This window comes from Ovis canadensis, chromosome 8 (genome assembly GCF_042477335.2).
Source record: "Ovis canadensis isolate MfBH-ARS-UI-01 breed Bighorn chromosome 8, ARS-UI_OviCan_v2, whole genome shotgun sequence".
Classification (NCBI taxonomy): domain Eukaryota; kingdom Metazoa; phylum Chordata; class Mammalia; order Artiodactyla; family Bovidae; genus Ovis; species Ovis canadensis.
In genome coordinates, this window is record NC_091252.1 from 26,040,927 (window position 1) to 26,056,147 (window position 15,221).

The 15,221-nt window shown below is 36.6% G+C and overlaps 1 protein-coding gene across 50 annotated transcripts in view; it reads left to right on the forward strand.

Annotated features, from left to right (window-relative positions):
- Positions 1-12,993, forward strand: part of TRDN (triadin) — a 409,007-nt gene extending 396,014 nt beyond the window's left edge. For 47 of the 50 annotated variants that reach the window (XM_069599059.1, XM_069599061.1, XM_069599065.1 and 44 more), the window contains 3 exons: positions 6,193-6,234; positions 8,039-8,077; positions 10,238-12,993. In XM_069599059.1, coding sequence (XP_069455160.1) covers positions 6,193-6,234; positions 8,039-8,077; positions 10,238-10,374 — 218 coding nt within the window. In that variant the 3' untranslated portion in view covers positions 10,375-12,993. The remainder of the gene's footprint in view (positions 1-6,192; positions 6,235-8,038; positions 8,078-10,237) is intronic. The other 3 variants (XM_069599060.1, XM_069599073.1, XM_069599070.1) reach the window with 2 other exon arrangements.
- The last annotated feature ends 2,228 nt before the right edge of the window (positions 12,994-15,221 follow it).

A 15,221-nucleotide genomic window follows, 5' to 3' on the forward strand; every position in this document is an offset into this window, starting at 1 on the left:
TATTGTAGGGTTCATTGCATTTTGTAGTAAATATTGCCTGTGGTTTTTGCTGTCTGTTCTTATGGTGGGATTTGGAGGAAATTTAAATACTGTATTGCTGTTATCTTCTCAAAACCCCCTAGGTCAGTTATATTTTCATCCTACCATCCCTGGCATAGAAACGAATCTTAGGCCCTGCACTCCCACTTTGCTCCTTGCACACTTAGTTTTTGAGTTCCAATTTTAAGGTCATCACTTGTCCTCAGGATGACCTCACCCTTCATGTATCAGCAAGATTTCTCCCCTGTTTCTGGGGCAGGAGGAGGGATTCTGTTTGGAGATTTTCCTTATGTCCTCTGAGTCCAGCACTGCAACAAAAGATGCGCTTTCATAGTCGTTGTTGTTGTCTGCCATATTATCAGAAGTATTTGTGCCTACTAGTATTTTTAATGTTGCCCACAAATCGCATTTTAACCAAGATTCCTGCCTTAAATTAAAAAGTAGAATATCTGATAGTCTAGTTCTAGACAATTGTACAAAACTAAATCTGTTGTTAAAATTGTAGAAAGCTTGACTCATAGAAGCCTCAATTTAATCTTCTTTCAAGCAAACCATCCTCATCGTCAGTTAATACATATAGACACAAACCTTTAAAAAAAAAAATAAAACACACTTCCTTGTAGTATATGGATGAAAACTTAATTCAGGATAAAATTATTGACTCCTTTTTTTCTTGGATGCCTCTTGCTGAAATGGAATATTGTTAGAGATTGTTTGCTGGAATGGACTCTTAATGGATACTAATATCAGTGTAGGGTTTCTTAAAACAATTTAGAAATGAATACATGGTAGAAATATGAACATCCTCATAGGGTTGTGGCTGATAACAGGGAAACTGGCTTTAGATGGACTGAATTCCCATCCTGACTTAAAAGTTTGGGTAAATTGCTTAACATCTTTGTACTCAGTAGCCTTATTTTTTCAATGTGAATAATGATATTAAAATTACCTCTTTGAAACTTTGGGAAGATTAAGTAAGATAAAATAGAGCTCACAAGTGATTTGTGCATAGTAAGTGATCATTAATTGCAGTCTGTGAGGATGATGATGATAATGATGGTGATAATGATGATAAAAGGTTACTTCCCTAGTTAGAGACAGGCTTTTCTTATAAGCCTTTTGTGTCAAAATGGATGAAAAAATGAGGTAAAATAATAATTTTAAAATCTCACTTATTTTGATGTGGACTTAAAGCAATCCACTTTTTTAGAACACGAGTGATAAAATTCATGGAGATTTTGTTCCAGGAGGAAAAAAAATAAAAAATGGAGCAGTTACTTTTGGCTGAAGCCTTCTAAATAGGTACTAGCTGCTGGGCTCACTCCCTCTGATCCCTCCTTCTGATAGACGCCAAAGAAACTCCCAGGGCTTCCCAAGTGGTGCTAGTGGTAAAGAACCTGCCTGCTAATGCAGTAGACGTAGGAGACGTGGGTTCCATCCCCAGGTTGGGAAAATCCCCTGGAGGAGGGCACAGCAACCCACTCCAGTGTTCTTGGCTGGAGAATCCCATGGACAGAGGAGCCTGGCAGGCTACAGTCCAGGGGGTCACAAAGAGTCAGACACAAAAGGGACTTAGCATGGCACAGCACAGAGAAAGTCAGTGTAGAAGGCATAGTTGGTAAAATGTCTGTCACTGTCCATTATTAGTCTTCAGATACCAACAATGTGGCCTCATTCATTTATTGGTGATGTTAAGTTGTTCTGACATTGCCCTCAAGACAGTCATGTCTTGTCCTTAGAGTGACAGAATAGACACTCAGAAAGGATTGCACACGCTTATTGAATACCCTTGGCTTCACTCTGTGCAGGTTCCAAATGTGAACTGTCTCTGCATACTTTGTTACTCCCTGTGGTCAGTTCCAGGAATCTGTGGATATTGCTCAGTGTAGCAGTTAATTTTCTTTAAAACTCACCACCATTTAAAATAATAACATGTGTAGAAGTAGCTATTCACACCTGATAGCTAAAATAAACTGGCCGTCCACTGTTGCCTGGAACTACTGTAGATTCTTAGGATGTCTTGAAAAAAATATAAACTCTTAGAATATAATATTCTGTCAAGCTATTTACACATAATCTAGCAAATCAGTTGAGAAGATAATTTGAAGCTTTCAATAAGTCTGCAGGCACAAGGTGATGCTGTGAATAAGGTGAACTGAGAGGAGTGAAGAAGAATACAAAAATCCATGCTAAGCTACTTTTGTGTCTGTGCTTCAGGATGCCAGATGCTTACCTATGAGCATTTCTTGAAACTCTACACAAATCAGAATAGACTGCCAGTAGAAATAAACAGTAACTGCTGGTACACACATGCATTATTTAGGTAGTTTTTATTTATTTATCCTGTTTGCTAAGAGTATGCAGAGCAGACTGGGCACTACACAGAAAAATGTTATCTGTAAAAATAACAAAAATACACAATATATGCCATCAACGTGTATCCTTTAACATTTTGCTTCTCTCCAAAATACAAGCTCTTTTCTTCTTTTCACTTTTTTACCCACCACTACCCTCTCAAGCTCAAGTGAAGAAGCTTTGCTTCTGCCAAGATTTATCACTCCATGTCCTCCTTGACTCTGTCCTTTCTTGTCTCCCCTGATCTTGCTCCCTCAATCCCGCACTTTCATTTCTCACTTTAAAAGATCCTCTTCCTCCTGCTGACAAACATCTTCCGATGATTCCCTTGTATGAAATGTCTTTTACCCTTTCTGTTCCTGAAGCTCTTGTGCTTTTGTTCTGCTTTCATTTACAGCCACACTTCTGGACAAAGCTTCCCACCAGTTCTTCATCACATCTTGAGGCTTTAACTCCAAGCAATATTCAGTTTCTATGAAAGTATAGGATGGAGTCCTCAGTTTGAAAGTCAAAATAATACATTTTTATTCTCCATTGTTTGGTGTATGATTAAACTGAAGTGGTTAGGCAAACAAAACAGGTATTACCTTTTACTCTTCACTACTGTTTCCAAACACAGCTAGGTAACTCTTCTGTTCATCCACACCAAAGGAGAACAGATTGTTGAAAGAGCAGAGGAATATAAACACTGTTTCATCTCTGCTCTGCACAAGTGCATGGCTCGTGTGTGAATTGACTCTGTCTGAGCCTTCTGGCAGATACTTGTTAAACAATATAATGCTAACAGCAATATAATGTTCTAGAATCAGAGAAGACTGAGTTTAGAAGGCCAGTTTTGAGAGGTAGGATTGCTTAGTGGTGAACAGCACAGTCTCTGGAAACCAGAGTGGGTTGCTGAAGTCTGAATCCTGATTTTCCCACTTCCTAGCTCTGGAACCTTCTAGACTTTAATGATCCCTTCTGTAAAACAGGAATGATAATAGTACCTTCTCACAGATTTGCTGAGGAGGTGAAATGTGTTAGTATTCGTGCTTAGAACAAAGGAGGGCAGGTTACAGTGTGTTCTTTGTGAATTAAATATAAATCATTCAAGCAGCTCTGACCCTGGCAGTTGGGAGTTCATGTCCTAGCCCTGCCAGTCACTCATTTTATGCCCTTGGGCAGTGCTTAACCCGTCTCTACTCTGTCTATACAGGAGATTTTAAATAAGAGAATCTGTGCAGAGAAGTGCTGTAGGGATTGAATATGCCAGCACATATGAAATTACTTAATAGGAACCAGGAGATGGTTTAAGTGTTAGGAAATATTAACTCTTTTTTTTTTTTTAATTTATTTTTTATTTATTTATTTTTTTAATTTTAAAATCTTTAATTCTTACATGCGTTATTGCCATCATTAAAAGTGATGTCTCAACCCTCCCAGTTTTGCCCATTAACACAATGAATATCTCTTCTAAACTTTTCCAGATATCTTGCCTTCCTTGGCTTGCTTCATTCTAGATATTGAAACTTCATGACTGGCCAACACCACAACTGAACTTAGGAAAATTAACTTTCCATGATTCTCAGTTAATGAGTGCTTCTTAGGTTTTCCTCATTGCTGGGAATGGCACCACTGTCTTTCTCCAATCTTAATAAAAACGACGTTACTGCTTTCTGTAGTCATCTCTTGCACTCAAAGTATTCAATTCCATTTAACTCTACATACAAAGCCTCATTTACTCTCAACTCCTTTAGTGACTCCTAGTTGCAGAGATCACTGGTTTCTGGGTTGCTATGAAAATGCATTCCCTATCTCTTTCTCTGAATCCATTCTCACATATTCTAGTTTTGTCATTTTTACTGCACACATCTAAAATATTATTTTTCTCTTGAACAACTTCCACTTGCTGTGACATTATGTAGAGACAACTCAGCCTGACCTATAAAACCTTTGCACATGACAATCCTATCCAGCTTTTTCCAGCTTTTCTCCTGCCCGCCTCCATGTTTGCTGTGCGTCCTGAATAGCCTTTCTTTTGCTGGATCTAGTCTTTCTTCATCTGATAGCCTTCACTTTAAGCTTACTGTCTCCTTTAGTCAAAATCTCCTCTGTATGAAAGAGCTTGTTTCGAGTTAGACTTTCTTTATAAAATAATTTTCTGATGACCCCTCCCATTAAAACAAGTCATTCCCTAAAATTTCCCTGGCACATTTTGATACTTCTTTTATAATAATGACTGTACCCATTCAGAGTCAAGTATTGAATATTTCATCCAAGCCATCACTTGCCCAGTGAAGGCACAAGTTATAAGAGTAAGTGGGCTGTAGTGCCTTTCTCAGTTTTTCTTTTTTTTTTTTTTGTATTCTGAGCAATGAAAATCATATGAATTGATCCTCCTTCAGTAAATTCCAGTTACTCTTAAGTTACTTACACAGAGATTGTGTCTCTAGGGCAACTGCCCTAGGGCTTGCTGCTTATCTTTGTCTCTGTTCTCCATCTGGTTAGCCTGAGCCGTTGACGTGTGACTCAGTTCTTGCCAGTTTCTATCACCTGCAGTTAGTTTACTCTGGGTCAGAATACCGATTTTTGGAAAGAAAATAAGATAAGGTTTTTATTCGAGCCACATTTATTTCCCTGGGGGTAACAAATAGATCCAGAGAATAAGTGCTTTGGTTTTAAGTGTGCTACTATCTACAAAAATAATATACATTTTTCTTGTACAAGGACCTTGCACCATTTTAATTTTGTAAACATCTTCCATAGAAATTAGCAGATTTTTACTACACAAATATGATCATTATTTGATTCATCTAAGAATTCTGATATTTTTTTAAATATTATGTTTCTTTAAAATATAATTTAATCATTTATACCATTATTTTATTTATAATTGTTGATAGGACAGTTTAAGGCCACTTAATCCAATATTTAACTGGGTTAAACCTATATTTAAATATTTTAAAAACTAATTAGGTTGAAACTTCAATAATTCATCATAAAAAATGCTAGTAGTTTTGTTTTCCCCCATTTTGTTCTTTTACATAGTAATATCTCTTCCCAAAGGTCACATTTCTGTCCTACTAGAGAAAACTTGCATAGTAACATATTTATCCCTTTTCTAACTACTTATGAATAGCTGATATGCAAAATCTGAATAAATAATATAAAATTGACCCTCTTTCCAATCATTATAAGTGCTAAAAATTGATATAAATATGCAAAGATCATTTAATTATATTGTATTAGAATAATCTGCTACTTAAAATTACTGCCACATTATTCCGCTGCGTATCTTTTAAGTAGACTGCACAAAAGACCATGCAATGTATGTAATGCACCTGAAGGGTCATTGTTTATGTCTGAGCTTTTGTTCAGCTTTTCATGCCATTTCATTGTCTTTACAATCATCAGACGTCCGCTAACAAAAGATGTGGATGAAGTATTTCCTCTTGATCTGCCATATGTGTATAAATTTGTCTACTTAAAATTCCCTAAATTCCAAAAGTGATTGCGGTTTGGGGAGGCAGTTTTAAGAGTCAGAGGAGGACAGGCACGTTTGGGAGGATCACTGCAGGTCCTGCTTGCCCCCACCAGACTGTTGGCCTGCTGACCACAGGCCTGGCACAGCATCTGTTTCCTCCCCACTCTCTGTCCCAGACAGGCAAGTTGCTTTATTTGGTATAAAGTTCTTGTTCATAGAGATACTTGATGCGGAGTTTATAGATTGAGACCGTCTATCTCTTAAAAACCCCTAAATACAGTGTCTCCTGTTTGGGAAATAGGTCATGAATTGATACATCTTTCTTTACTCTCTAGGAGAAGATTCTGAAGATGTACCAACTTCAAAGAAGGCTAAAGGTAAGATTGTTATCTTCAGTTCACTATGAGATTTCTCATCTGTAAATTTTTTTCTATCTGTTTTATTTAACTATTCTGGTTCTCAACTTTACCTAAGCAAAGTTTAGATGGTACACTTATCTGTAAACTGCTTTTGTACATTATTTGGAATATATATATAGCATGCTATACATATATATTATACATCTGTATATATTATATATCTCTGTATATCTCTATATATTTAAGACTAACTGGATACTGATTTATTTACAAGTACTTATTAAATAATTTGTAGGCCAATTAGATTATAAAAGAAATATTTCAAAATCATCCTTTCACAAATGTTGTTTGACAGAGGAGGACCACGTAAATGTTCAAATATGATATTGATATGTATTTATTAAGGAAAATTGAGATAACTTGCTTATATTAGCAACAATAGCATAAAGAAAAGATGGAAGGAAGGAGGAAGAGAGAGGGGGAGGGAAGACTGATGTCAAACCTCAGAAAAATTTGCTACAACCAGATCCATGACCTTAGGCGAGTATTTCCAGGACTAAATTTATTCATCTGTATTGTAAGGTTTTCAACTAATTTAATTTAATGCTCTTTTTTTCCTGAAGGGTTTCCTGCCTTCCTAGTTTGGCTCGTTATACAATAGATATTTTCTATTCTACTTTCAGACTTGCCTATGGACAATGAGAGTTTGCCTAAGATGTGCTCTTGTCATCAAAATACAAGTTTTGTGGCAGTGTCTGGAATTAATTAACAGTGTGGAAAACAGAACTTTGGGAAATGACACAAGAGAATAGGTTTTTGATTCTTATGAGACGATTTACACTTAAGATATTTTTGAATACTAAAATGTGGGGGGGGGGTTATAAAACAATTATTAAGAACAATAACTTAATTTTTTTTTTTACTTCTAGAACATAACTTCTCAAACAACTTTATATACAAATCATTTGGAAATCTTTTAGAAATGAAATAAATTGATATTGGAGACCAATAACTGTGTTTATATCAGTTTCCCAAGTAATGTTAGAACTACTGGATCACACTTTGAGAAGGAAGTCTTTTGAACGCATTTAGAATTTGATGAAATCTAAAACCTACTTCAGACAAAACACACACACACACACACACGTTCATATCTCAACATTTCATAGGTTTGCAAGAAACTCTTGAAAGTTTATCTGTGTACACCAGTTAAGAACTTCTAACCTGGGAAAAGGGGTTCAAATGAATAGTGTAATTTATCCTTCGTTAGATAGGCACATGGTGCATATCACTTCAGCAAGAGAGTCCCTGAGCCACCTGAGAGAAGGAAAGGGTGCAGGATGCCAGCCTTCTAAAGAAAGATGCTATTCTTTCACGACAAGGATGACCACTAAAACTCATGTCTCTCACAAGCTTAAAATTATTTTGATTAAAACATTTGTTTCATAGCAAGAGTCCATCCTTACCAAATTATAACTCTGAGCATCAAAAACCTCTTCAAAGAAAAGAATGAGTGTCAAGCCAGCCCTCCATTAACATCCAACGCGTCAGGACCCATTTCTATGTGAACAATTGCCTGCAGCATTTTCCATTCTTTTCTTTCATTGCTTCCTCTTCTATTACTGGCTCTTAACCTGCTAAAGTTTGTAGTTAAAGACTGAACAGAACCGGAATAAGAACCTAGAGTTTATTATAAGGAGGGCAAATAACTCCTGTTTCTTTCATATTGTGCACCTTTTAAGACATTTTTCATTTCCCTACATATTTGTATAATAACTATGAATGTACAAGGTAATTATTTTCATATTTTTGTATCCACTAGAAGAAGCTGAAGATGTATCTTCCACAAAGAAGCAGAAAAGTAAGTTTAAAAAAATATGATTAAAACCACTAAGGCATTCTGTAGCTGGTACATATAAACTAAAAGTTTAGACTCTCTTAAGAAAACCAGCATTAGAAGAAAAATATTTGTAGCACATACATGAAGAATAACATTAAAGTAGGTCACTTACATTATGTTAGTCAGGAGGCACATATTTGGAGGAATTACGAACTCATGACTGAAGTGGCATTTATTGCAAACCATTCTACACAGCTCTGATCCTGAATACTCTACCTGAATCTGTGTTTACCTGTGTGTTACTGTCTGCTTTATGAAAAGACAGCTGAAGTGATATGCTGAAATTTTTTTACCTCAAAATAAAAAAAAAATGTAGAAATAGGTCTCAGCAATTCACTTGCTGAGAAACTCACTTCTAAGATTCAAAGTTCCTTTTAATTTTTCTCGATATATGGCAGGCTGTTAATAGTCAATCTTTGGGATCGTTGATTTTATAATGCAATCAATATTCAATGTCCTATTTTCTTATTATTCCAGCGCATCCAAATTAGACATTTTTTCTTCAGATGGTAGAGCAATACATCTTGAATTCACATATGCATAAAAGTCATTGCTGCACAGGCTAAAGGAAGGAATTTTTTATAAGTATAACCAAAGTTTGCATCACATAAGGCTTTTGAAATAAAAAATAGACATTTATCTGAGGAAATAAAGTCAATAATGTTCTCTGGGTTCCACAATCTTTCTTAAATGTATTTCTGAAGGAAATTACAAAAATGACCTCTATAATAGCAAACACTTCCTGTTATATTAATATATGTAAATCATTGAAAAAATATCAAGAGCCTACTATGTTTTAAGCACTGTTTAGATGCTGCGGCTGCTGCAACAGATGAGGGATAGCAAATTACAATCCTTCATATAATCGGGTTGTATGAAATAAGAAATAAATAAGTAGTCTTAATACTTTCAGATATGGTTGCAAAGTCAATAAAGTCGATCTAAGCATGTTTTTGATTTATATAGCAATGCTTTCCCAATTGTTCACCTACTTATAACAATTTGTGGCTGTATCACATAATACTCAAAATCTCTTATTTCATAAATAATTATTAAAACATAAGATAGGTGGATTATATTGGTGTCAATTTTCCAGTTGGGATATTATAGTATCATTCATTTCTCAAAGATGTTGCCATTGGTGAACACTAGGTGACAGATACATGGGCTCTCTCTGCATCATTTCTTACAATTTCATGTGACTCTTCAATGATCTCAAAATAAAAATTTTAATTTAAAAGAAGTAAATAGATAAAATAATTCCATTTTTTAGTAAAAAACAAAAGTGTCAAATATTTTCAGTTCACTTGGGGGATTTACCGTAGCAAAACAATATTTTCATCTTTCCATGAAGCAGTTCTATAGTTTGACATTCATGAGCCTTTTATAGAAGATCTAGAATGTGCAGCTACAATGATATTTTCACTCATACCATTTGGCATCAATAAAATATATGTCAGAACAGTGCCTGTGAATGAGAAAGCTCAGCTGGAAGGTAGCCTGATTCTGATGGTCTCTCCCCCTTTGACTCCTGGCGCTGCCGTTCCTGCTTCATGCAGGCCCAGCATTACTGCTTTCCTTCTCTGTAGCCTGTCCAACCCCTAACCCTAGACTCTCACAACCTTGGCGAGGGTGCAGGGGCGAGGGTTGTGTTACTGCCCCTCTTTGAGGCTAAAACAAAATAGAAAACATTTCTAGATAAGACAAAGAGGAAAGAAGAACTAAATTCAAGATTTCTCCAAACTATTTTCATCAGTGAAAAAGGTCAGTGATGAAAGTCAGCTGACATCATGGGTGATGAAATCAGAATAATCCCTTATTGTCCCCCTTCTTTCTACCCACGCTTTGCTCTATTCTACTTCCTAAGCCCTTAGACTCAAGTGGATTTAACTAACTTCCCCCGCCCCATATTCTACATACTGCAAGCTGCAATTATCATTCTCTTTCCTGGCCAGCTGCAAAAAGTCTGTGGTTGGTTGACAGAATGCTGGCTGTTGCCAAGACTGTCTGTGGAACCCATGCCCATATGCATTGAATTAGACTGCCTCGCAATGCTTTACCTCTGTTCCTAATCACATTCTAGTTGTTTTTTTAAATAAATCATCATGCTCTCTTTCTTAGCCCCCATCAGCTTCTTCCAGTGTGTCTATTTGGATGGATACAATGGCTATGGATTTCAGTTTCCTGTCACTCCTGCGCACCACCATGGAGAGAGCCCTGGCCAACCGAATTCTCCAGGACAGAAGCAACGACAATAAGACACGTATGCGCAGCCCTCGCAAATCGCTTTAGAACTTTGAAAATAGGATCTTCTGTTTGTCTACAGTGACACAGGCAATTGAAATCATGTAGTCCAGGGGATTTCTTTGAAAATATTTTACTCTTCTGCCTGGTGTAGAAAGGGTGAGCAAAGGGACTGAATGATAAGCAGACAAGTTGGAGGGTCTGGCGCTCAAGAATCTCATTTGTTTGTTGCTGGCTGTGGGTGCTTATATTTTTCTATTTCCAGTCACTTTAAGGTTGTTCACAAACTGATTTAAATTTTACTTAATAATGATCTTTTAAACATAATTGACACAATTACAAAATGAAATTTCTGGCTTCAGTTAGATATTTACTTTTAAGTGAAAACACAGACTATGCTTTAAGTTTAAAGGCTTTAGTAGCTTATACAAAAGCTGCTCTTTTGCATCATGTAGGTGTCTAAATTCAATTTACCCAGTATGTTGATATTCAATAGTTTAATTTTATTTCTGTATATATATATCTATTTCAGTTGTGACTCTTCTCTAAAAATGGGTAACAGTTTCACCAAAGAATGCTTTGAGTTCCTTGTAATGCTCTTTTAGAGCTCAGAATATCTCTGAACTTTAGACATGATAAGATGGAGTGGAAAGGCTTGATGAATCTTATCCCTAAGATTTGTCTTGAATTACAATTAAGAAATTCACTCCAGTGGAAATACTCCATCCAATTAGGCAAGTCTGGTGAATCATTTGTTTAAATATAAGCAAATGAGATGTAGACTAGCCAGATTTCTCCAGACTGTGCCCTAGTAAAATGTCACCTGGGTGAAATTTTAGATCAGTCACCAAATTTGGGTGACAGATGCAAGAGGATTTTCATTTCACTTTAATAGGATCATTCTATGGAGTGAAATAGGCTTTATTGCTCAAAATAAAAAAATATATAAATGTCATCAAAGTGGAAGGAACACATTTTAACCATTAAGTTTGCCATGAGATATCTTACTTGTTTTTTAGGTAATTAGTTATCAGTGCAGTCCATGGGGTCACTGAGGGTCGGACACGACTGAGCAACTTCACTTTCACTTTTCACTTTCATGCATTGGAGAAGGAAATGGCAACCTACTCCAGTGTTCTTGCCTGGAGAATCCCAGGGACAGGGGAGCCTGGTGGGCTGCCGTCTACGGGGTCGCACAGAGTCGGACACGACTGAAGCGACTTAGCAGCAGCAGCAGCAGCTAATAAAATGAATAACAATCTTTAACTTATTTGATGATGCATCACTGGCGAAAATAACTATACTTTTGCCATCCTTTGTCCCTCAGTGATATAAACACCTATGTTTTATAACTACATTTTTCTATCAACAATAAAAGTCATGCCAGGGAATTCCTTGGCAGTACAATGGTTAGGATTCCACACTTCCACTGCTGGGAGCACAGATTTGATCCCTGCTCAGGGAACTAAGATCCTGCATGTCACGTGGTACAGTCTAAATAAATAAATGAATAAATGTCATGCGACTGTGACCTCTGTTATGTTTACAGTAGCAATGTAACTTATGACACATTAACTCAGGAAGTAAATAGAATTACTCTTTCTGGCTTTTTAATCATCTTCAGCAAAGTCCAAAGGAGCCAGAGCCAATACTAGCCAAGTGATTTATTTTCAAGGACTGCAACTAAGTCCTTTAGGTCCAAGATATAGAACACTGTTTCACTGGAATATCATTAGGCTAGTGCATCAGTAACACATTAATTATTAATAACGAATTTTCAGTGACTTTTGTGAATAGTTAGTCTTGGCCACTGGCTGGTAGACCTAACTTACACCACAAAAGCCAATGATATGATGAACCAAGATTAATGCCACTCCGTATGGAGGGCTGCCTGGAAGTATGTAACTTCAGTACCAATCAGATGATACCATCTTATTAAGCCTCTTCTTGTAACAGTGAAAACTTGTGGGTAGGACAGTGAATGAAGTTTATTGCTCAACTACTCCTCCAGCTTGTCCAATTTAATGACTAAAGGAATAGAGAGAAAATATGATGGTTTTCTCAATTTCATAGAAAAGAATGGTTTATCCATTCATTCTTTTCATTTAATGACTGTTGAGCATTGACTCTTTCTAAGGCACTGGGTTAGGCACTGGGCTATATAAGAAAAATATCAGAGATAAATTCTGTCCAGTGCTATCCTGACACAATATGTGGCCTTGGAAAATTTGCTAAACATTCTGTGCTTATTTTTGCCGTGTGTAAAATAAGGATTTCTGGACAAACAACCTTATACCTCACAGATGTACCGTGGAGACTGACAAATATCTTAATATGGACATGACAAAAAAATGTCTAAAAGAATGCTTTTGAATGTGGCACTACTTGTTCCACTGAGTGCTTTTCTACATTATATTATGGTCTCTTTCATGCTCATCATGAAAACTATTTGATAAAAAATAAAATATGACAGCTCCTTGTAATTAGACAACTCAATTATGCTGTAAACAATGTTAACAATGTTGTTATGGTGTATCTGCTTGAAGTTACAATAAAATAGCACACGAAAATTGTTAACTAAACTCTCATCTGTTCATACAGCTCCATCAAATAAAGTATTTCTAGTCCTTTCATGTTTGTGCTTTACATTTTAAAGTGAAAAGATAAATGGTCGGTTTAAAAGTCGTCGTCGGTAGTAGTTAACTCATAGCTCATGTCATGGTGGTTGTGAGTGTGTAAGTAGTTGATATTTGTCTTAGTTTTCCATTTTGTCTAATTGGTGTGGGCTGCTCACTTCAGTTCTTTACTCTTCCCTTCTCTTTCCCTTCTCGTAACAGATGAAGGTCTAAGAAGATACACATAGGTCTATAGAAGATAAATGAAGGTCTATAGGAGATAAATAATAACCTAAGGTTTAAATTTATGTTTAGTTTTCATAAAGCCTGATAATGGGGCCAGGTTTTTTTTTGGAATAATTCACATGAAATGCCCCAGTGTATTACTTTCTTCTGGTACAACCCTGTCAAAACTCCTCACTGTAATATTTTGGAAACTAGAACTATATGTTGAGAGACTCAGATTATTTCTTTGAGTTATTTTGCTGGAAAAAAGCGAAGAGAATAACCAATATTATTCCCGATAGAAAATTCAAGGACGACCTAGCTAAGTTGACAATACAGAAAACGAACCTAATCCTTATACAAATGCATAAATTTGCCCAAAGTAGCCAATTGCACGAAAGCCAGGCCTAGAACATTAGTCAGCTAGCTCCCAGATGCCTTTAACTTTGTCCTCAGGATACAGTTACAAATTTTAGCTAGTTTAGTCCAGCATCTCAAAATTTATTTTTTAATTATAACCAGTGTTAGAAATGTCATCCTATGTGGAAAGACTTGCTTTTTTCTACGTGAGAGCCTAAAAGGACTTTAAGAGTTTCATTCATTTGCTTTAGAGATAAAGGAACTGAACCTCAGAGATGTTAGGTGACATGCCAAAGGGTCCCATCGCTAACTGGGAATAGAAGTAGACTGAGAACTAGGATCTTCTCTTTTCTAATCCACCGCATGTAACCCACCCTGTGTGACTCCATGTTGAAGTCTCCACCATCATAAACTACCTCTGTCATTTACACACTCATTAAGATGTAGAAACTCGGCCCAATTTTCCAGTAACTGGCTTCCTGACCACACTCTTTGCCCTACTCCTTTCAGGACAATATTACTGCTACCTTGTACCTGCTCCCTTCATTAATTATGAATTGAAGTGAGCTCAGTTGTGTCTGACTCTTTGCAATCCCATGGAATTCTCCAGGCCAGAATATTGGAGTGAGTAGCCTTTCCCTTCTCCAGGGGATCTTCCCAACCCAGGAATGGAACTGGGGTCTCCTGCATTGCAGGCAGATTCTTTACCAACTGAGCTCTCAGGGAAACCCTCATTAATCATTCATGTCAACAAAACATTTAGAAATTCCTGCGGATGCTTTCCTTTGTGTATAAAAATAGTTTTATTTTTCCACACTATTTATAAGTGTAAAAAAGTCATAAGTCACTGAAAGACCCCAAATATTTGCTCCAAATAAGAAAAAAACAACTCTCTTTAAATTAATCTCAACACAACCAGAGATGCAGGTTAACTAAGTAAGGAAAACAGATGCTTACAAAAACACATTTAGACTGTAAAGAAAAGCTCAAATTAAATGATGAATTAGTGCATATTAATAAATAAGTCATACGAATTTCAGAAGTGCATGTTAATAAAAAAGTAGTAATAGCAATATATATGTTTATATATTTAATATTATATATATTATATACCCCAAACACCTTCAGTTCAGATCAGTTCAGTTCAGTCTCTCAGTTGTGTCCAACTCTTTGCAACCCCATGAACTGCAGCACGCCAGGCCTCCCTGTCCATCACCAACTCCTGGAGTCCACCCAAACCAATGTCCATTGAGTAAGTGATGCCATCCAACCATCTTATCTTCTGTCGTTCCCTTCTCCTGCCCTCAATCTTTCCCAGCATCAGGGTCTTTCCAAATGAGCCAGCTCTTCGCATCAGGTGGCCAAAGTATTGGAGTTTTAGCTTCAACATCAGTCCTTCCAATGAACACCCAGGACTGATCTCCTTTAGGATGGACTGGTTGGATCTCCTTGCAGTCTAAGGGACTCTCAAGAGTCTTCTCCAACACCACAGTTCAAAAGTATCAATTCTTCTGTGCTCAGCTTTCTTTATAGTCCATAATATTCTAAATAAATGACAACAGAATATCCTTCATATCATTGAATCAGAACCTATAGAGCTTGTAGGATATCTGTGGAAAGGTAGTGCCCTGAACAGAAAGCTAAGATAGAACACCAGCTGG